General features: G+C 43.7%; 1 protein-coding gene across 4 annotated transcripts in view; it reads right to left on the reverse strand.

Annotated features, from left to right (window-relative positions):
- Aplp2 (amyloid beta precursor like protein 2) overlaps window positions 1-23,850 on the reverse strand; it is a 64,835-nt gene that overhangs the window by 3,629 nt on the left and 37,356 nt on the right. The window contains exons 4-15 of one of the 4 annotated variants that reach the window (XM_005346989.3): window positions 22,517-22,629; window positions 20,597-20,808; window positions 18,592-18,797; window positions 17,448-17,615; window positions 14,446-14,576; window positions 12,915-12,989; window positions 11,473-11,631; window positions 10,219-10,347; window positions 6,478-6,577; window positions 5,461-5,613; window positions 3,841-3,876; window positions 1,107-1,198 (exon numbers count right to left, since the gene is read on the reverse strand). In XM_005346989.3, coding sequence (XP_005347046.1) covers window positions 1,107-1,198; window positions 3,841-3,876; window positions 5,461-5,613; window positions 6,478-6,577; window positions 10,219-10,347; window positions 11,473-11,631; window positions 12,915-12,989; window positions 14,446-14,576; window positions 17,448-17,615; window positions 18,592-18,797; window positions 20,597-20,808; window positions 22,517-22,629 — 1,574 coding nt within the window. The remainder of the gene's footprint in view (window positions 1-1,106; window positions 1,199-3,840; window positions 3,877-5,460; window positions 5,614-6,477; window positions 6,578-10,218; window positions 10,348-11,472; window positions 11,632-12,914; window positions 12,990-14,445; window positions 14,577-17,447; window positions 17,616-18,591; window positions 18,798-20,596; window positions 20,809-22,516; window positions 22,630-23,850) is intronic. The other 3 variants (XM_005346991.3, XM_005346990.3, XM_005346992.3) reach the window with 3 other exon arrangements.

The raw sequence follows: 23,850 nt of genomic DNA on the forward strand, positions 1-23,850 counted from the left end.
TGTGGGCACAGGAGGAGGAGGTAAGTGTGGGCACAGGAGGAGGTAAGTGTGGGCACATGAGGAGGTAAGTGTGGGCAGAGGTGCTCCGAGGTGGCCAGTCCAGTTAGGCTCTTTTGTTTGGGGTGGGGTTGGGGTGAGGAAAGTATAAGACAGAGTTTCTCTGTGTAGCCCTGGCTGTCCTGGAACTCACTCTGTAGGCTAGGCTTTCCCTGCCTCTGCCTCCCAAGTGCTGGGATTAAAGGCCTGTGCAACTTGCCCGGCTCCAGTCAGTTTCTTTACCTGAACTTCCCACAAAGTAACGGTGGCAGAGACGAAGCTCAGGACAGACAGCTAACGAACTACACTACAACTCAGGCCAGCCAGACAGCTCAGCATGTAACAGTGCTTGCCACCAAACTTGACAAGTTCAGTTTGGTCCCTGGGATCTACACAGAAGGAGAAATGACTCCTCTGATCTCTGCATGCACACCATGGCAAGCACGTGACCGCATACACCCCAAGAGCTATTTATTTATTTATTTATTTATTTTTTTTTTCGAGACAGGGTTTCTCTGTTGTTTTGGAGCCTGTCCTGGAACTAGCTCTTGTAGACCAGGCTGGAACTCACAGAGATCCGCCTGCCTCTGCCTCCTGAGTGCTGGGATTAAAGGCATGCACCACCACCGCCCGGCCCCCAAGAGTAATTTAAAAAGAAAAAAAATCAAATTTAGCTGAGAGCAACCAAAAAACTAAGTAGTCCGAAAACTATGAATGTAAGAAGAATAAGAACAGCAGTGTAAGAAAAGCAACAAAAAGCCCAATTTTATTCAGCTTTCCACTTAGTAAGTTTTAACTTACTTGAAAACAGCCTCCGATATTAGTTATATCTTAAGCTGTACATGAATTCCCTACTGTATAGTAAAAGGTAAACTACTCAAGAAAAAAGCAGCTTCACTGGTTCTCTCATGCAAATGCTAACCAGGAAAAAGCAACCTTTGGGAGCAGCTGGGTCCTTCTCTTCTACCATGTGGAAAACTGGCACACACATTAACCTGGAAGAACTAGCTGCCATGCCACTTGCTCCCGTGTACGAAAGGAAATGAGCTATGCAAATGACAATGGCTCACCATATTTTCATCCATCTTATTCTTACTGTTAATCACTTTTTCTTCTGCACCAATCAGTCCCCCGTCTTGCTCTGCCATTCCAATTCCAGATCCTGTGTAGAAAATGTTGACAGCTGAGTTTCTAGGCAGCCCACCTCAGGCCAGTCTCTCAGAAGCAGCGAATCCCTGCCTGGGCCAGAGAGCTTCTCAAACGCTCCCCAGACTCCCTGTGCCGCCGCATTGGCATGTTTGAGGATGCACTGTGCTCTGCAAGGATGAATGGTACAAGCATTGCAAAGGACTGATGAAGGAGACGGTGCTTACTGGTCTCCCACCTGAAGGGATGGAATGCAAACCTTTGGAGAAGCTGAGTCTGGGGGAGTTCCAGGATGGAAAACATGTTCCAACCCTTACATGTGACTGTAATGAGCACTAGCTACCCAACAACACAATTCTTTGGTACCCAGATTCTACTGCACAGATGAAGGACTACTCCTGTATGTGTGCTTTGAGCAGAATAGTTTTCTCCACGAGAAATTATTTCTGCTTCCAATATCAACCTTTGCCACCTTCCACCCTCAAGTCCTCTCTTTGCCCTTCAAGTTTCAGGGTCTCTAGGAAGACATTTCCAGGTTGTAGCATTTAAAATTGTTTTGTAATTATCTATTCCCCCTGTCTCTCACTGGATGTTTTGTCCCTCAGATCTGGATCCTAAATAGTAACCCAGGTGAGCAGGAAGAAAGCAGTTCATCAACAGAAAGAATTTTAATCAAGGTGGAAAGAGCAAGAATAGTAACTGTCTTTTTTCCAAGGTCAGAAATGGTTTGAGCCAACAGCATTCGTGTGTGGCACACAATGTGACCACAGCATATCTGGGCTCAGCACAGACATAGAAAAATCCTTTTTAGTTTTACTTTCAAGCATATGCTTCCTAGCTATCACAAGCTTCTTCTTATTAACAACATATTTAGTTTGCATATATCTATGATTTAGAGACTTGGTAACCAACTTGCCATGCTAGTGAGTAGATTCCAATGGGAGTTACATTCAGCACTGCTGTCCAGGAGCTGCCAAAGGCAGGCAATAATGTCAAGTCCAGCCATAGTGAAGTTTTTCATTCACAACTTGACTTGTTTTCTTAACATAGACCAACAGAAGATTAATAATGGCCATGCAGCTACTGAACTCGTGGCCTAATTAAATTTTTAACACATTACACTGCAGCCAAAGTGATGCAATCTTTCTCTAAAGCGTTCCCTTCAAAAGAAAAGCACAACTTGATAGCAGTTAAATCAAGGCTGGCTCTGGTGGTCAAATAAAACAACCCTACCTGTCTACTATTCAAGGAAGAGGGGATCTAGAAAGGCACTGACTATTTAGCACAGATGCTCATAATCAAGACTACTAAATTCTAATCCTGAGTTTCTCCCACCTCAAACTCTATAATTTTAAGTCATAAAAGGAAAGATTCTCAGAATGCAAAGAGACACTGAACCAGCTCATCTAAGGGTTGGCCTTGGTCCAGGCTGGTCTAAGGCTTTTCAGTGTTATAGACCGTGGCTCTTTTTTAACACTGACTAAGCACACTTTGGTTTCATAATATACACAAGCGACTTCAAGAGACCAAAGTTAGTAGCTATATTGTCCCCACACATTTTTTTAAGTAGAAAAGCAAAAGTCAGGCAGGCTTAACACCTAAGACATACAGTTGTGAGGAATGTTAGCATAATGACTTGCAGGAAGAAGAGACACAGCTGAATAACACTAACATGCAAAGACACTCAGAAGAGTCAGATCCTACTTACTGATTCTAAGAATAAAATATGACATAAATTACGACACCAGCTTCTGAGCCAGGGACTTTCACTTGGTCCGCCCATGACCAGACTACCAACAGTAAGAGAGTAAGTTCATAAAATACATGAAGAATAAGTGCTGCTGCCAATGACTCGAGAGGGGACTATCTACCACTTGGGGGGGTTCTCAGCTGTCACTAGCAACCCAGGCAGCAGAAACCACGTGGGCTGTGAAGACAGTCTTGGGTCCAGACATCGGTCCTCTCACTTATTAATCTTGCCAACTTAGGAAGCAATACCTGAGTGACTTTTTCAACTGCTTAATCTATAAAACTGAGCAAAAAAATTCTGCCCAAGAGGGATCTGGTGGGTAAAATGATGGTAATGCAGTTAGCATAGGGCTTTCTACAGTACACACTGTCTTTGAAGACTGGCGACTCGCTGCACCTACCGCCCACATGTTTCTACCTCTCTCAGCAGCAGCATGCTGTGTTTGAGGAATACTGCAACTCAGGAGCATGAGATGTGGCACAGATGGATGGTAAAGACAGCTAAAAGGGGGAAAGGGCAACTGGTAATAATAACGGGAAAAAAGAGAGAGGGACATTTACAGTCTACCTGACTGCAAAAATCAAACACAATCCCATATACACTAGCTATACACAGAAGTTTTGTTAAACTGACATACTTTTTTGACATTTACCCAGACAAAGAAAGCTGTTTCTTGGGACTCCCCAAAGCCAAGTTTGGGTGTCGCACAGCACTAGACTCTGCACGCCAGGAAAGCCAGGGAGCTCGTTAGTAACATGAAGGCAGGACTATTCTAGCTCCACTCAGCCATGGCTGGAGGAATGAGGCGGGATGTCGGATGGTAGGATGAAAACATAAAATGAAACTCCCAACACACTGGGGAAGTGAAAAGGAATGGAGGTCTTAATGGGACATCTTGACAAACCAACCTTTTTTCATTGGGTGGTACAACTCCGGCTGAGTGTCTAGCAGAAAGGAAAACAATAAAAAACAAAATAGCACAAAAGGAGATTAAGAAAGAAAATGGTTTCCTTCTAAGTTCCTCTCTATAATGAGAACAAAAGGCATTTTTCCTTAAATAATATCCCGTAATCAAGCCAACAGTAATCTAAACAGGAAATCACTAGATGCATCCCTGATGAGAAAGGTTAAGTGGAAGTCAGGATTGGACCTTTTAAGAGAAATTTTGGAAGAATCCCATATTATTTAGTTTACCCCACAAACTACTATTATTTTTAGAAAACAGCAAAAAAAATGAAGTTAGTATTGATTGTGGTTCGCTGACAAAGAGACAAGGTTCTATTAGGTTGAGCTTTGCCCATAATGCCCCAATCCCAAACAAAAGCCTAGAGAAGCTGCCACGTGTGGCCGCCCCACAGCCTCATGGAGCTTTGGGATCTGTGGAGTGAAGAGCTAGGAGGGGGTGACACCACTTCACCCCCGAGTCTCCAGAGCCCTGCAGCTGAACCTCTGAGCTAACAGGTTATGAAGGCGTTTTTGTTTTAAGCTCCAAGGTAGGGCTGGATGCACATCTTCCCACTGGTCTGGTAGCTGCACTGGGCTACTGTATCTAATCAGTTATGTGACTGGATCACAGGAGCTGTAGGAACTGAACTGTCAGTGTGGATCCAGTTCTACTTAGAATCTAAGCTACTTGACACCCTGGACAGGTACCTAATCTGCTCAACCCTGGACAGGTACCTAATCTGCTCAAATCTCAGAATCTCCATGAGAGACACCCACAGTATCTCCCTTCCAAGAGTGCTCTGAGGGCTGAATGAACTGCACCCAAGTCCAGTGCTTGACTAAAGCTGGCACAGAATGGAGACTCCAAAGCCAGGGGCCATTTTTATCATCACCACCCTGACCAGCAGCAGCAGCAGCAAGAAATAGAAGCTGATTATACAAACTAGTCTTAGGGCACAAGTCTCAGCAGCTTGTTTATTTCTGGTACAGATTCATAATTTTAGATCCTGAGAACCAGCAAGAGAATAAAGGAAAACATGCTTGGGAATCAACTGACATCAGAGATATGACCCTGAGCCTGGACACCTCTTTTTTTTTTTTTTTTTTTTTTTGGTTTTTCGAGACAGGGTTTATCTATGGCTTGGAACTAGCTCTGTAGACCAGGCTGGCCTCGAACTCACAGAGATCTGCCTGCCTATGCCTCCCGAGTGCTGGGATTAAAGGTGTGCACCACCACTGCCAGGCACCTGGACACCTCTTCAGTCTCTCCCCCAATCTGCCTCCCCAGACCGTTGGGAAAGACAATGATGTCCTATAACCCAAGGGACACCACAGAGACAGCTTGTTATAAAGTGTAAGAAATCTACTAAATGTGAGAAATATTTCTGATTTCCCTGATATCAAAGTGTATTACTTTCCCCCACACAACAGGGGCTTGGGAGATCCATGCCTTCCCTTTCCCTGCCCTCTCACACGACACAACCTCCCCAACTCAACCAGATTTTTAAAAAAATGTATTCCAATTTTCTAATTTCATTGTCCTCTCCTCTGCTCCTAGGGATGGCTCTGAGGACCATACATACCTTCATTCTCAGACAGAGATGGGAAGGGATGGAAAGGGTGGAACGGCGGGATCTCCTCGCTCTCCTCAGAGCTCACCCGGACATCCACAGGGCTCTCTGAGATGGAGGAGGTGAACTGGTCCATATCTGCTCGCTGTTCCTGAAGGAGTTCATCTAACAAAAACACAACAGGGAGCAGAAAAGCAGCATTTAAGAATCATGTCTAGGGGGCTGGAGAGATGGCTCAGCGGTTAAGGGCATTGCCTGCTCTTCCAAAGGTCCTGAGTTCAATTCCCAGCAACCACATGGTGGCTTACAACCATCTGTAATGAGATCTGATGCCCTCTTCTGTCATACACACAGACAGAATATTGTATACATAATAAATAAATAAATATTAAAAAAAAAAGAAGCATGTCTAGGTACATGACCAACACTCTGAAACAGGTCAATTCTTGTCATCCCAGAGCTCAAGACCAGGCAATAGACCCAGTCTGACCCACCTCCTGCCTAACTCCTGCCTACATCTACCTCCTGCCCACTGTCCAACTTTATAGGACCCATGGTCCATCTCTAAATAAGTCATCACACATAACTGCAACCTCACGCCTTTTGGATGATTTCACTATCTGCATCTTTGCTACCATTAACAAGAATTCACGCAGATACTGTTTACTAGTAAACCATTTTGCTCTGGAACACTGAGCAGTGGACAGAATGATATACGGGGTAAACTGGTAACAGGAAACGTCCCAGGCCCCTGCAATTTCACACTCTCGAGTTTCTTCCGCTAGTAAGAGTGAAGGTCAATGAAATTCAAGGCTCTGTGGCTCCAGGCCAGTACATCTGTCTTTGGAGACTCCTCAGCCTTGTCATGGAAATCTCCAGTTAATTCTAGACTTTCTGAAACCATGGTGTGCTAATGTCTGCCTCACCAGCCTTGCTTACTCTTTTCTTTATTTATATCATTCTTCCCTGCCATCACTCCTGAGCCTCACCAAAAAAATCCAGTCTGGCCTTGATATAATTAGTACTCACCGATTTCCTCCTGAATTTCTTGAGCCACATAAGGAACTTTGTACAACAGAGAAAGGCTTTGATTCCTTCTTTCTTCAATCACATGGAGATGCGTCATCACCTAGGAGCAGAGGATGGGGAGAGATCTTGTCACTGAAAACTCTAAGGTCAGGAGGAAAAATACCCACATAGTTCCAGAGACGCAAAGGCTCTACTTCCTACTAAACAAGGCAAAACAGCTGGAAGGAGAAGTCTACTACCTTCCTTGCCAGACTGGCTGACCTCTAAAGCATAAGACAGCACATAGTGTGAGTGATAGTCATTTATCTACAGAGAGGGCTTCCAGTTCAAATATTCATTTTCAGAATATGGTCGTGAGGAGCTGGACAGATGGCTATGAGCATTTGATGCTCTTGCAGAAGACCAGCATTCAATTTGTAGCACCATCACAACTGGCTGTTAACTGTAGTTCCAGGGGGTCCAATATCCTCTTCCAGCCTTCACAGGCACCACGCGTGCATACAGGCAAAACACTCATCCACATTAAAAAGACAAAACAAAACAAAAAAAAAACACCAATGCTTACTAGTCAGTTGACTTGTTTTTATACAAAACAGCTGTAACTAACTTTACTGAGTCAAGGCCCTGGTTTATAGGGCACTAAACCTTTTGTTGCTGAGTTTGAGAAAGGGGGAAAATGCCAGTCACTTTTCTCAACTAGCCAAAGCAGAGTACGCAAACATACACTGAAACTAGTGGCAGGAAGGCAGGGCTGCTCATAGATTTGGCTTGGTGAAACAACTATCTAAAATTGTTATGGTTAAGACAAAAATTAATGTATTTCTATTAAAATTATGGCTCTTTAAAATAATTCATGATAAGGCATAAATAACCCATTCTCTTTGTCTCTCTTTTTTTTCCTTTTTTTTTTTTTGTTTTTCGAGACAGGGTTTCTCTGTAGCTTTCATGCCTATCCTGGTACTAGCTCTTGTAGACCAGGCTGGCCTCAAACTCACAGAAATTCGCCTGACTCTGCCTTCCAAGTGCTGGGATTAAAGGCGTGTGCCACCACCCATTCTTAAGTGTTGAAGAAACGTTTATCTATGTAAGCTCACTACTTTCCTAAATGCAAACACTGTTAATCCAATGTAACAACAAAATCATCCAAGGTTGAAAAGACAGGTGACTGTGATCCACAGACAGGGTGGGGTGGAGTTTTGCACCAGCAGCTCAACAAACTCATGGCCACATTACCCTCTCCAGCCTAAGTTTGCACTTACTCAAATTCTTCTAAAGAGGGCGTGCACAACTAGTGGACTGGGTAGCCTTGAAGACATTAACATGAAGGGTTGAAACGGAAAAAAATTAAAGATGCTTTTACTGTAGATTGATGTGCTTCTGACCTTTAAAAGCAAGATGAAAGCAATTTAATTTTGTATTTGCTATTCTGCCAATCAAACTGATGGGAAAACTCAAGTGTGAGGGCCTTGGCAAAAAAAATGCAAATGGAATTGCAATGAGCAGCCCAGAAACCAAGCATGTATAGATACCATTATACTTCCTCAGATGAATTAAGGAGCCCTTTGAGAGGACAAGAACCACAGGTACAATAGTAGGAATTAGTCATTATAGAAGCCTTCATGCTAAAGAGCCTAAAGGGTAGGTTCAAAATATAGGAGCACTATAAATATTGCATGACATTACTTTCAGACTATAAGGCATATATAAAACATAAACCAATTTCAGGTTTAAATTTGGGTCAGGCTAAAGAAAAAATATTTTACAAGATTTATTTATTTTATGTGTATGGGTGTTCTGCTTATATGTAAGCCTGCATACCACATTTGTTCTTGGTGCCTCCAGAGGCCAGTAGAGGGCATCGGATCCCCTGGAACTAGTTATGGATGATTGTGAGTGGCCATATGTGTGCTGGGAATCAAACCCAGGTCTTCAAGAAGAGTATTCAGCGATCTTAACCCCTGAGTCTCTCTCCAATTCCAAGGAATATCTTATTACATACAAAGCAAAAAAAAAAAAAATTTAATCTTTAATCAGAAATACTTCTGGTTCTAAATATTTGGGATAAGGAATATTTATCGTATAAGGAGCTGAGTGTTTGCATGTTGAGTGCTCAGGGAGCACAGGAACAGGAAAGAAAATGCAATTTCTTTCCTGTCAGTGGTTCTGACAGAACAGTGGTTCTGTTTCACTGACATCACAAACTGAGAACAGACTTAGAGTTCCCACGAGAGCTGGGTTTCTCCTCAGAACTGCTAGGATGAGATGATTCTATTTCTCAGTTTATTTCCTATGGATCTTTGTCTCAGGAATTTGCTAATAAATTATTTATATACCAATCAGGCCCAGGGATATGTAGCTCAGCAGCAGAGTACTTGCCTAGCATGTGTAAGGCCCCACATTCTATCTTTGGCACCAAAACAAGATTCTCTCTCCATTATATTCTTAGAATATGGTACATAATATATATAGTGCAAAATATCCACTCCAAAAATATATTTGATATATACTATATAAACTTAATTTTATTTTCATCCCCTGACCTCCCTCCCCCTATAAGATACAACAAAACTATAATAAAAGATTTGGATCAAATCAATCCAATCCTGACAAGATTCATTTTTCCGCCTGTCTTCCAAAGGCAGTCTGGAACTCTTGGTGTTTTCCCTCTTCTACTCCATCTAGTGTGAAGTGAAACCTTAACACAAGACCTCAGAAATATCCCTTCCTGTAGTCCCACTCTTCAGGCACCAAAGTTCTTTAATTCTCTCAAATATCCAACTTCTAATGTGAATTCTGCACCTTGGAGGAAAGTAATTCTTCATTTCATAGTTAACAAAATTAATCTGTATTAGTCTTTGAGCTGTATTCAAGGGATCCAACTTCATTAGACTATACGTGAAATTTTAACATGTGGACGGCAACACAAACTTCTGCCCAACAAAGGGAGTGGTTTCTGGGTAACTTATTTTATGTTCTTACTATGAGAAGTTGGGAAGAAGAATTTCTGGGAGAGCACTGTGCACACACCCATGTATGTGAGTACTCATAATCTGCACGCCTGATTACAACAGGACAATAAAGTAAGGGTGGTGATGCTATTATACTGTCCTCAGAAAACCAAGGGACCGCCAGACTGTAGTCATCTTTTTTTTTTTTTTTCGAGACAGGGTTTCTCTGTGGTTTTGGAGCCTGTCCTGGCACTAGCTCTTGTAGACCAGGCTGGCCTCGAACTCACAGAGATCCGCCTGCCTCTACCTCCCAAGTGCTGGGATTAAAGGCGTGAGCCACCATCGCCCGGCCTGACTGCAATCTTTTGCACAGTTCACCGTCTATGAATACATGAGAATTACTAATGTATGGACGAGAGCTAGAAGAAGAAACAGAAAAAAACCTGTACAAATGGCAGTGGAGTAAAATGGGCTCAGCATAGGAAAACTCAGAAATGCATTTTTCTGAATAAAAACTTCACTGGATACCGCAGGAGGTAGAGTATTGTTTTGTGGCTCATCAAATACACCGGGCATCTGCCCTACCACTGAGCTAGGAACAACTTTTAAGACCTGCACCATGTATCTGCTTAGAAAAGGGTTTCACATACCAAATCGGTGATAAGCTGAATCAGAAATGAACTGACAGAAAAATCTGATTTGGAAACTCACTTATCTCTTTCTGGAAAAACCGAACTAACAACAAGCACAAGCAGCAGCATGTCTCAGCACCTGCTGGAAATGTCTCGTTTACCTGGGATTTCATCTGGGCAGCCTTTTCTGGGTCAACAGCCAACACATGCTGGTAATGACGAATGGTGTGCAGGCGATCTTTATTCTCAGCACGGACATAACGACGCAGAGCTTGCAGAATACGATGTGGCTGCCAAGACCAGAGAAAGCAAAGCAGGTAAGGAAAACAGAAGTTTCAAAATTGATTAAGGATAAAAGCTATAGCTTGGAAACAAGTAAAGAACTATCTTTCTTGGTTTAAAAAAAAAAGCAAAAACAAAAAAACTATGTTTGTTCCAGACTCTTCAGCTCATGGTCCTCCTGCGAATTACTTTTTTTTCCCCTCCTGGTGTGGCTAACACCTATATTGTGAGCTAGGTGGTTTTCTGTGTCACTCTAGAGAGAGACACGTCAATGGCTTAATCAAGAAAGATACAAATATCCTTCTGACAAATACTTCTTTAGGTAATAAAAATTATCAACAGTATGTACGCCTAAGTACACGAGTGGAGGAGGCCAGACCGCAGCATGCATGTAGCGCTCAGGGAGCAATGCTGTGGAGTTTGCTCTCTTCTTCCAGCTTTATGTGAGTTCTGCAGATTGAACTCTGGTCGTCAGGTTTATGCAGCACATGTGTCTTTATCCTCTGTGGCACCTCATGAGCTTCCTGTCCAATACTTTCTATCACTCTCGAAGCAAGACAGGTTCAATTTAAGCATTAAAAAAGCTGGAGACCACTTATTCAAGTGGAATAATTCATATTCCACTATGAATTATTTTACAACTTCCCTTCTCTGTTTACTAGACAGCCCCAGGCTTGGGACTCCCCTGTCACTGCCTCTAAAAGGCTCAGATTAAAAGTGTGCACCACCACTGCCCACACCTTTCCCCTTCCTGCATAATATTACTTTGATGGAACTGGTTCAAACATGCATATTCAAAGAAGGCATGCTTTCCTTCTCTGAAAGTAAGGTACCATAGAAAATCCAGAATTATGGAAACAGTTGAGTCCCCTTAGTTTATGCTTGTCCACTTGCATCACAGGTAGCATATGCAGGCACACCATGATATAATGGTACCAAGCTCATACATGCAGAGACTAGACTCGGTTCCTTTTCTTTTTTAATCTTTACCTTCATTTTTGTCAAAACTTGTCATAAAAATCTGATGTTTTATCAGGCTGTATGCGGAACATTGTAGTTCCATTAAGAACACGCTTTACACAGGCAGCAGGAAGAACAGGACTTGTCTATAACTGCTCTGACCGCCAACTCACCCGAGGCGGGTCGGACTGCAGGGCAGCCAGGTAATTCTCCAGAGCTATCCGCCGGCGTTCATTCAGCATGGCTTCCACTCGGGCCAAGTGCGTTTCCACAAGCTGCTGCTTCTCACTGGCTGCCTCCTTCTCCAAAGCTTTAACCATAGCTTGGAAATGCTAAGTCAAGAAAGGAGGAACAACACGGAACTCATGGCACCAGTAGGAAGTCTAAGCAAGCACCCTCAGGATCCAAGGCTTTTCTTTGCCTAGTGCCTCTGTATCTATAATACCGTAACAGATTCAGAGCGACATCACCTCTGATTTCTATTAGGATGCGTCCATCCATTAAAAAAAAAAAAAAGTTTCTGTGTTAGAGAACCTTTTGAATTTCTGAAATGAAATGACTAGGTTTGCAATTTAACATCTGGTTTTTCAATGCTCACTATCATGTTTTCCATGCTCTAACAAGACACCAACTTCTAAATCCTGAATCCAGTAACTAACAGGACATATTTTGAAGCATAGCTCAATAATGTGCTATGCCTTGAGTCACACCTACTAGAGCTGTAAAGAGAACATTATCTGTGCGCTGTCTGGCCATGTTCACTGGCAGTTTAAGGTTGCTCAATCAAATATTCCTACAGAAGATAAAATTGCTTATGTAAGAATTAAAGCTCTGAGAATTTGAGTGACTGATTAAAGAAGCCAAGGTCCTCCAGGAAGTATACCAGTGATGAGGAGAGAGTTCACCTGGTATATACTAATTTTAAAATATGTGCTTAGTCTGGATGACGGTGGGGGGCTCTTTTGTTCAACTCCCAAAACTGCTCCCACCCACAAAAAATTAAAGCAATAACACGATCCACTTTTCAAACCCAAATCAGTCTTATGAATTGCTGTTTCTATTGCTAACCCTTCCTGTCTACTGAAGAGGATACAATAGCAACAAATCTGTTGCTATGATTTTGAGGTTACAGTTTTACAAAGTTAGGAATAAAATGCATTAAAGAGCTGTGTTTTCTGCCTTCTGGCTTGTCAATGAGTCAGGTTCTTTTTAATCCAGTAGTGTTGAAAAACAAGTCAAGAGCTCATGAACAAGACAACAGAGGGCTTTTTGCCAGGAGAGCAGAATTAACAACAGCAAAGCCAAAGTCACTTCCTGCACCAATTAGGTGTGTTCGGTCTATTTCTACTTCAGACAAGCAATATTACTAGGGAAAACTAAATGGGGAAGACAGGAGAGAAAGGGAAGAAGGAGGAAGAGGAGGAGGGGGAGGGGAAGGGAGAAGAGAGAGGGAGAGAAGAGGCAGAGAGGGGAGAGAGAGAGAAACTTCCTTGTAATTTAAGTCCTTGACTAGGAGGAGGTGTTAAATTCAAAGTCCCTGGGAGCTGGCCCTGACTGTGTTTTCTGCAGGTCACACTGGACCTTTTGTCCCCTCTGCCCTGAGAAAACGTCCTACCTGAATGAGGGTCTGTCTCTCTGCTTTGGGGAGGTTTTTGGCTTGAAGCTCTGCCTCTTCCCATTCCTTCTTCACCTAGAACAAAGATCAAAAGCACTTATTAGAGAATAAGCCTCTGAAACAACTTCTCCATTTTCTAAAAATACTGATGGGTACTGAATCCAATGCCGGAAATTGTGCAAAAGGAAACCATACCACATGATCTCTTGAGGTCAGACTGTTGCTCAAAAATGTCTAGGCCTGGGCCATCCCCAGACATAACTTCAATTCCATATCTCCTTGTTATATATCTTGGGCAAGTTATTATTATGCTTATTCCCCCTTCATTAAAAACTAAGATTAATATCTATTTTTATCAAAACTGATGACATTTTGCTAAGATTAAGTCCAGTGTATAAAATATGAGGAGCACAAGCCTAGCAACCAATTCCTTCTGTTATTGCTGTCTCGAGACAATCTTTTTTCCTCTTCTTTTTTTTTTTAATTATTAAATGTTTTTATCCATTTTACATACCAACCACAGTCTCCCCCCCAACCCCCATTCCTCCCTAAGGACCCCATGAGCGAGTCAACAAACCTGGCATTTTAAGCTAAGGCAGGACCAAGGCCCTCCCCACTGCATCAAGGCTGAGCAAGGAATCCCACCATAGGGAACAGGCTCCAAAAAGGCAGCTCAGGAACCAGGGTTAGATCCTGGTCCCACTGCCAGGAGCCCCTCAAACAGACCAAGCCATACAACTGTCACCCACATGCAGAGGGACTAGTTTGGCCCCATGCAGGCTCCCCAGCTGTTGGTTTAGAGTCTGTGATGTTTTGATACAATCTTACAGTAACTCAAGCTGGCCTAAGACTCCAAGTATAGCTAAAGATGACCTTCAAGTTTTGGTCTTCCTGCTGTTTCCTTCCAAGTGCTGGCATAACAAGTGCCCCTCTACCCTGCTTTGTATGGTACTTGAGACTGAGCCCAGGCCTTTATGCATGCTAAGAAAGCACTCTCTAAACTAAGCTATATCCTAAGTCCCCAGGCAAGGCGACCTAGGTTAAACTATGCATGATCATGAGGAGGATGTACTATGGGTCTCCTTGCTTTAATTTTTAGAATGTTTCCAAGTAAATAAACATTCCAGAGACTTAGACTCTTCCCTCTGCAACTAGAAAGCATTAATGACTGCTTTACTTCATCTAATCTACTTTCACAGTTTCATAACCCAAGTCTTCAATTTTGACAGTGACAAAAAATTTGGATCATTAAAAATAAAAATTTAAAGTCAGCAATAGCAAGAGTAACAAGCACATACCAGTACAGGGCGTGTTCAGAAGTGCAACGCCCCTGAAAGTAATTTCATCACATGAGGGAGTAGGTGGAGAAAAGGGGTTCATCCACTGGAGGTAGCTCCCTAGAACCTCATGGCATTTTAGCCAGCAATGTTCCTCTCTTCCAAGTATAAAAATCCTGCCTTGCAGGGTACTTGCTTCGCGTGCATCAGGTCCTGATCCAATTCCTAGTACCACAAACAATACAAACCATTACCCTGTCCATTCGATTGCGATGCCGAATCTCCAGCTGTTCCTTAGCCTTCTGGAAGCGGGCGTGCTCATTATCGTCTGCTGAGGTCTCAAAATACACATCAACATCATTGGTTGGCAGGGGAGTTGGGGGAACTGAAACAGAGTCAGAGAGAGAGTCAGCCAGATAATCGAGCACAGGAGCCACAGGATGGACTAGATTTGTCTGTGCCTCTGTCAGAAAGTGCAGGGTGCTGCTGCCTGCCAAGACGCCACTGCGAGATTGCGGTGGGCAACCTTCTTTGCGTAACATTCGCTAACAATGTCAGTCCATGTCAATACAGTAATTAGTTAGCAGCCCAAAGCGCTAGCATCTTCAGAACCCAGGAAGCATTTACTTAGGACTGCAGGACAAAAAACACAGCTGCTTCTACAATCTTACCCTTCAGAGCTTGAAACCTAAAAACCTAAAACATGCCACCCTACTGTTATTGCTAATGGTATCTAAGTGGAAACCAGGACTAAAATCAGACCTCACGGAGACATTTCCACAAAGGTCTCCACCTTTAAGGAACAGTTTCCTGTCGTTTTTATGGCACTCTATGGGCTATAATTTGGGGAAACTGGTTCAAGAATGCATTCTTTGCGTACAGGCCGAGTGGAGAAAGTTCACTGAAGGACGCTTAGGCCTCTGTCCAGTAACAAGGCTAAAAAAGGTTAACTAAATTTATGTATTTGATGAGGACACTTTCTACTGATGGGAAGATGCTTTGGTCTTACTCTACTCATGACACTGACTAAGGCTTGCTTCCAGGTGTTCTCCAGAGCACAGACCATTAAGACAGAAATCTCTGACCTCACTGCTCTTAGGCATGAGCTGCTATGGCCCCCAAGGCAAGTGATTATGTGCGCAATGGACTGGTGGGCAAGTCCACTTTGTGGAAATATATAGTTTTAACCCAGAAACTGGTTTAAAAAAAAAAAAGCTAGAAATCAGCTGACCACTCCACAAACTATCAGAAGCCACTTTCTATGCCCCCCTTTAATTTAGTAAACCTTGTAACTGTAATCTTGTTGATACTTCATCTCTCCGTATTTTGGGTTTTTTTTTTTTTGTTAAACAAATCTTTTTTTTTTAATATTTATTTATTTAGCATACAATATATCCCTTCAGGCCAGCAGAGGGCACCCAACCTCATTACAGATGGTTGTGAGCCACCATGTGGTTGCTGGGAATTGAACTCAGGACCTTTGGAATAGCAGACAATGCTCTTAACCCCTGAGCCATCTCTCCAGCCCATCTCTCCGTATTTTGAAGAAGGATCTCAGTACCCAACTTTCAAATGAATTAAATTACAGCATGTTTCTTAACAAATCATATTCCTCTAGCATTTATTCAAAGTTCAGTGAAGAATTTCAAATATTTGTGCCACTCTCTACACAGTCATCAGCAACACACATCAGAAGTATAAAGGCTTTCGTGCTGTGAAGACAGTTCCAGTCTTTGGGCTGGGAGAATGCTAACAGTGGGTCCAATCACCCCTAGAAACTAAAAAGGAAAAGCACAGCATTCTGGAGACTTCCTTCTAGAGACATGAAGTACAGGTCAGATCATGTCAGGCTCAGCCTACCCACTCAGCGTGAGCACAGACAACCTGGTGTGCATAGGTCTTCAAGGCTCTCCAGCTGAGGACCCTGAAGCACACACACAACTGCTTCTCTTCAGCAGAGAACTCCTGATGCACAGGAGATTTCACCTTGTTCAGAGTACTGTGTGAGATTTGGGTATAGAGAGTATCTCCACACTTTGATGATCCTGAGATCATCAAAGGGCCTCAATTCCTTACGCAGTAGCCCAAAATAATGTTCTCTATAACCTTAGCTGAATCATTTTTAAAAGCAGTTAAACATCACAAAAATTCTTATCTCTACATCTTTCCTAAATAAATTTATGAATTAAAGTTCTCATGGTCCATTTTTCTTTAAACCTTTTCTGGACTACTAAATAACAACAGCCTTTCCCTAGTGTTGCTGGAATGGAAGCAATAAAGCACACCACAATAGATTAAGATCTTAAACATTTTTTTGGAAGACAAAGAAGAAAGTCTGTGAAGATATTCAAATGAGAAACTATCAGAAGCTATACAGCAAACACCAGGGACAGACAGAGGATGAGTTCCAGAGCAGGAACCGAGGGAAACTACCTGGCCCGAGGATTTTCCTAGCATATAAATTAAGATACAAGACAGGACCTTGACAAAGAAAGTAGTAACTATAAGAAAATCACTCCCTATGTTTAATGTAAGTCCAACTCAGCTGAAGCACTGCCCTTCCTCTGACACCAAAACCACACACAATTAGAAATGGACTCACTTCCTAGAGCCCTACAAAAACCCATGTGGCCACAAGACTGTCAAAGTCAAGTCAAGAGGTGTGGGGCACAACTCTCACCAGAGTGCAGAAAGTGAGGTATTTCAATACTACTCTGGAATCCCACAAGTATTCCTGCTGTCACTCCTTTTGATGGTGGCTGTCCTAACAGGCAGCATGCAGCACAGGGGTCAGCAACAGGTTAGTTAGACACAGAACAAGAGGCATGGGCCAAGGCACATGATTGAGCAGTGCTATCATGGAATTGCTCTATGGTACCTCTCAACAACAGATGACCGGAGGACACAGATGCCTTCCTGAAGACACCAACCCCACCCCCACAGCCTATCAACTCCAAGGCCCACGAGAAAGAACAAGATCCTGGTTGTGCAACCACTGCACCAGGGCGGGCACACTACCACTCGCTGCCAACCATCAGTAGACACACAGGGAGCACGGGACACCAAAAACTGAGCTCACAACTGCCAACAGGAAGACAAAGCCTTGGTCTAGAAAGCACAAAGATGGGGGAAAAGACTGACGGCCAACACCCGAGTCAGCGTAAACATGACAGATGCAGTCACAAGGACAGCAGGACAGACAGAAGGCTGGACAGGATGGCACTGCTGCGCAGGGCCAGCACAAGGCGGGACTTACTCATCGTTTTACACACAGCCATACAATAATCCTCAGACTCAAAATTGTTCCTGTTGCCGCCGCAGCCGCCATATATAAAGCGTACGCACTTTCCCTTGGAGAGGTCGAAGTACCAACGAGGCATCACAGCCCGGCAGGGCCCCGTCATCGCCTCCTGGGAGCAGACAGCTGTGTGAAAATGGTCAGAGTGTCAGCAGGGCAGAGGCAGGGCTTCACATGCTTCACAGTGCTACAGGCCAGCCGGGGCAAGGTGGGAACAACTGGCCTAAAAAGCCCTGACCAACCTCACTCACCAATACAGGCAGACGGAATCACTTTCACGTGATGAAGACATTTAGGGAGAAAGATAATTTTACTTTTCTATTTTTTTTTTTTTGTACTGAGTCTAGATTAATACCATAGGCTGACATAAAGGATCTGCTTGTGAGCCTCACACTTCTGATCTGTGCAGTGGTGACAGGTGCCTGCTTTGTTCTGATGGCTGCTCGTAGGATCGAAGGAGTCAATGTGAGTAGAAAGGCCATTTCAGGTGTAATACCTGCAGCAGGGACTACAGCACAGGGAAGGATCAGCGTTTACACAGTCTTCATCTCCACGGTAAACTGCATACTTCTAGACAAAGTCAAGTATTTCCCTCAGTTGAGTCCTAATTCTTCAGATCTTAATCAGCAGTGATAATATGTAAGTGGCTCTAGAACTATCATAGCCTTTCCCTTTTCAATTTTATCCTACCCTCTACAAAAGCCCGACCAGGAAGTCTACAGACAGGAACACACATGGGTAAAGAAAAACCAAGCAAGTCCCTCCCTCCCTTCTAGAAAGCTGCACTGAAGTGAGAGCTGCCCCTGGGATGACAGCACATTCTAAGCTGGCTATCCAGAGTCCTTAAGGGTGGCTGCTTCCTGTTTTCTAACTGGAGCTCTGTCATGCCAAATTCTGCTTTCTGGTTCCGTTCCGAACCCGTCTTGGACCTGCCCAGCTGCTCATGCTGACAGCTCCACCGCCACACTAGAGAAAGCTGCATTCCTGCGGGTACAGACACTGCTTTGCCTTCTGAGACTTACCCATGGTGAGTGAGAAAAGCAACACAACCTCCAAGGAAAGAACCATGTGGATGTCATGCCATGGCATTATGCTGAGTTACCTTTGACATCGTGAGCAATCTCCCTGTCTGAAACAGTGCCACCACGGCTGGGCTCAGTTGGGTTCTCCTCAGTGTAGTCATCTCCTTTAAAAGAGTCATAGTAGTAATCACGGTCTTCCACTACTTCCCCTTCCTCCTCGTCCTCATCCTCCTCGTCCACAGCTGCTTCTGTGAAGTCTTCCAAATCTGCTTCAGTAGGAAATTCACTAGAGGCCATAAGCCAAAAAGGAAGGTTAGTAGCAATTTCTATGCACAAAGCACAATTCCCTTCCCTATGCTGAAACACACAGAGACAGGAAATAAGTTCATCTCACATGTAACTGTGACATCAAAGCCCTTGGCCCAGCTTTACTGGCAAAAGGGAAGTTAGTGAATACAGAGTACATTAACCTATGGAAGATAATGCGGCCCAGGGGCTGGAGATGGTTCATCTATTCTTGTTGCTCTTGCAGAGGACCTAGGTTCACCTACATGGAGCTTCACAATCATCTATCTGATTCCAGTCCCAGAGGATTCAGCACCCTCTTCACACTTGCAAGAGCACCACCAGGCACACAAGTGGTGCACATATATTTGTGTAGGCAAAACACACCGTAAAATAATAAATAAATCTTAAAAAAAAATAATGTGGCGTGGTATTGGTGGCATACACCTTTTCTGTCAACAACTGGGAGGCAGAGGCAGTTGGATCTCAGAGTTCAAGGCCTGCTTGGTCTACAGAGCAAGTTCCAGAACACTCAGGGCAACACAGAGAAACCCCATCAATGATGATGATGATGATGACAATGTAGTCCAAAGACAAAGGCCACAGGTTTTCATATATTCAGGTTATGGCTAACATAAAAAGCCGGCTGGATGAAATTCAGCACAAGGGGACACTCACTATCCTGGTTGTTGGGATTTTTTGTTGTTGTTTTGTCAACCTGACATAAGCCAGAGTTTACCTGGGAAGAGAAACCTCAACTGATAAAATGCCTCCAGACAAATTGCCTGGAGGCAAGTCTGCAGGGCATTATCTTGATTAATGGTTGGTTTGGAAGGGCCTAATCCACTGTGGGTGGTGTCACCCTAGACAAGTGGACCTGGGGTGCATAAGAAAGCAAACTGAGCAAGCCTGTAAGCGGTACTCCTTCACGGTTTTTGCTTTAATTCCTGCCTCCAGGTTCCTGATTTCCCTTCCTGAAGGACTGAGAAGCTGTGCGGTGGTGAAACAGATCTTTCCCTCCCCAAGTTGCTTTTGGTTAGTGTTTTATCATAACAACAGAAATCCAGCTAATATACCAACCTTACGTTATCCAACGAGAGACCAACAGCCACTTTTACAGAAGGGCAAAAACATAGGCCAGCCTGGTCTCTATAAGGAATTTGCCGCCAGCTAGGACTACACAGATCCTTGTCTCACAAATGTACAGCTGTCCTTGACACCCCCACTGGGAGGCCCTGTTAGGCAGAGGCTGCAGTCTACCATGGCCTGGCAGCTCTTTCTGTGCTCCGCAACATGGAGGACCCCTTCTCCCCTAAGTTTGGGGGAGAGGGGCTTCCTACTCTCTATCTGACCTTATTTGGAAAATGTCTCTAGGTCTGGCTATCTGACTTACCTCTACACAGTTCCCTGCAACTTCCCCCCTGGTGCCCATATGGTAATTAGTCATTGTGCTAGGAGCTTTAGGGTAGGACCACGCTTCCACAGATGATAACTAAGACTTGTGCTTGGAGCCTTATAATAGGAATGTGCTGTTTAATGCAAGGTAGGCGATGCCCCAGCCACTGTCCCCGTCCTTCATATCTCCCTTCACTCTGGAATAAAGTTGAGCTGCCTCCTGGAACCTCCTGGAAGGCTAATTCCACTGTGTTTCCAGGCTATACAAAGCTCTTGGTCGCCATTTCTGCCCCTATGTCCTTTCAGACTTGTGGCCAACGGACCTCAAATAAAAAAGGGGACCCCACAGCCCCCAATCAAACAAAACTAGGAAAAATGAGATCAACACTCTAAACAACAGTTTACCTTTTATCAAGATCATAGTCTTCCTCTTCTTCTTCCTCCTCCTCTTCCTCCTCCTCATCTTCCTCTTCCTCTTCCTCTTTGGACATGGTAGAATCAGAGTCAACAATCTTTGTCTGAGGGCAGCACACATACTCAGTGCCATGGAACTGGTCTACCCCACAGGGCAGCAGCATGCCATAGCTATGTAAGGTCATCCCTTCAGTCAGACATGCCTACAAGAAACCCACAGACCACATCAGGATATTTCATAAGACAAAATGATTGGAGGACAAATCTAACTGAAGGATCAGAGTAAGAGAGGGTATTCCTTCCTACCACAATAATGAAATGGCACCCAAGCTTGCCTTGCTGTGTTTGTGTGCATGCACACACCACCTAGGCTGTGTAGAGGTGACCTTAGTTCCACAGTGACCTTAGGGGCCAGGAAGCCTTCTTGGGAGCCCTGGTGACAGCATACACTATCAACTGTCTTTTAACAGCCCACTCTGTGGCTTACACATGGTAAGCAACTGTCCTTTTACTCAGCTATATCCCAGCCCAAATGAAGGAGTAAATACCACTAACGTATTTCTGCTCCTTTTTTCACAGTGCTAGGAATAAATGAAACCCAAGGCTTCAAACGTGCTATGCAAGAGCTCTGTTACCACTTTATCTCCTTGGCTCACTAACAGTTTACACTAGGAACCTGGGAGCCAGTGGGCTTGGCAATCCATTTGCTAAGCTCCAGGTGATGTGGCTAAGTGGATATTGAGCTGCAGATGGAGTGATGGAGGCATGAGGCTGCATCTGTTCAGAACCAAAACATCAACGGATTCCAAGTAGCATGGTTCCCAAGGCGCTGGCGGGGTCACTGCGAAACCTCTGCTCTATTGTAACATTGTGTGGGGTGGTCCTCTTAAGAGACATCTGGCAACATTTAGATATAATTATGGAACAATGGAGCCGCAACTCCTCAGCTCAGGTGCCTGAGCCAAAATCCTTCGAAGCAGGATCTCTCCATACCTCTCAACAGCTAGATTCTGGCTAGAATTGTACCCTGGCCTTGCCAATGTCACACTCTGAGCACACTGGGCCCCATAGCAACCACACAGGCCCTGGTGTAGATCTACCAGGTGAATCTTGCTGCTGTCAGGGCCAACTAAACAAACACAAAGCTCACCAGCACTAGGCTGCCTTGGTGTCTGGGATCGACAGACAAGAGGTTGAACTTGGAATGGAGACTCTAGATTCTGTAGATGGAGTCCCCACCAAGACTACAACCATCTGTTGATTTATTTTATAAATAATAATAAATTTATAGTCTAGTCTTTTCTCATTGGGCTATTAACTGCTTGTTGTTGATGTGCAAACATTCTTTATATATGTTGAACATTCTATAGATTGTAGATCTTTGTCTACTGTGTGCATTATGAACTTTTTATTAGACTGACAAAAGACAAAAAAAAAAAAAAAGAAAAAACAAACCTCTAGGAACCAGACTTGTTCATGTTGTACCTCTGTTTAAAAACATCTATTCTCCCAATTATTTTTTAAATTATTTTTATTTGTGTTTGTCACCTATATGCAGATGCCTATAGAGGCCAGATGAGGACATCAGATCTCAGAGACCTGGTGAGCTGTGAGTCACTTGATATGGATGCTGGGAACCGAACACAGGTCCTCTGGGAGGGCAGGAAGCACTTGTAATCACTTAGCCTTCTCTCTCCAGCCTCCTCCTAGGTATTTTAATTTAACACAGAAATACCTAGGTGTGGCAGTACATACTCCTCTGAATTCCAAAGAGAGGGAGGCTACATAAGAGGATTGTGATGAGTTCCGGGCAGGCCTGAGCCTATCAAGTACCAGGTCAGCTAGAGCTACATAGCTGAAAACCATGCTGTCTTCTGAGGACTGGCAGCTTCTTTCCCGCAGTGTTCTTACCTCCTTGACCACGGTGTGCCAGCGCTGGTGTTTCTCACACACCTCCATCCGCTCTTGGTGGAAAAACTGGCAGTTTTCTGGAACCAGCAGAACATCACTAACAAACTCGCCCACTGTGGGGAAGAAAAGCCTTTGTCAGAAGCAAATCTGGTTGTAATTCAGGGTGCAATCAGCCTTCAGTACAGATCTTCCTAATAAAGTATAAAAATTAGAATTATAACCAGCATAAACAGTATCAAGCAAGAAACATATGCTAAATGTTTCAATAATTACCCTAAGGAGTCTAAGTCTTGTAGTAGATAGAAATAGCTTGGCCAAGTCATGAGAAAAAAGTAACTACTACTATCTAGTCTTCAACCCCATCGTAGACCTGAGAAGGGAAATAATATTACTTGAGTAAACAGGAAGTACAATCAAGCAACTTCCAAAATGAGCAATAAATGATAGAGACAACTGGCTACCAGGGCAATCACCCACAAAGGGGGGGGGGGGACAGGAGGGAATGCTGAAACGGGAAACAAACACACATAGAGTGCTGTTACAGTATGAGAATTTTACAGCCAGATTTCTCAGAGTCAAATGGAAGGGAAGACTGTCCTTAAACCACATCATACAAAGATTTTTAGCTCTGTGCCACACTGCAAGATGTTCAGATTTAAAGGAGATGGCTAGGCAAACACAATGTCCTCCCTTCCTTCCAAGGAATGATGCACATCAACATAAGAGTTGCTGCATACTTGGTGCAGTTCCTGGGTCTAGTTCGTCCTGTTACTTGGCCACTCTTCCTTGATCTATATAAGCCTAATAAGAGCACCATAATCCATTTTGCTGATGTCTGTAGTTAAGGGAAAGTTTTAATGAAATGAGAGAGAAAAATCAATTTTTGCTTTTGTTTTATTTTGTTTGTCTTTCACGACAGGGTTTCTCTATGTTGCCATGGCTGCCCTGGAATTCACTATGCAGACCAGGCTGGCCTCAAAAGTATGTACCACCACCACATGGCTGAGAGAAATAAATTTAACAGATGGCTCAAATCCGAACTCCTCAAGTGTCAGTGTTAGTACCTCCCTTGCCTGTGTTCATACTATTCTGGACCAACTACCCGTGTGCCATCCTTACTAGCATCTGCCACCCACTCTGCTCCTGAATCACGCAGACTGTTGTTACTCACTAGGTAAGGTAGGGAAGGGCTAAGAGGACTACATTCACCAAGTAACAACCCTGTTTCTGAGAACACACGGTCACTCGCAGCTTTCTTCAAACTGGCCCTAAATGTTAACACCAGTAATAACATGACAGCACTTGGGTAAAGCCCCAGCACTTCACACAGCATC

Source organism: Microtus ochrogaster, chromosome 5 (assembly GCF_000317375.1).
Source record: "Microtus ochrogaster isolate Prairie Vole_2 chromosome 5, MicOch1.0, whole genome shotgun sequence".
NCBI lineage: Eukaryota > Metazoa > Chordata > Mammalia > Rodentia > Cricetidae > Microtus > Microtus ochrogaster.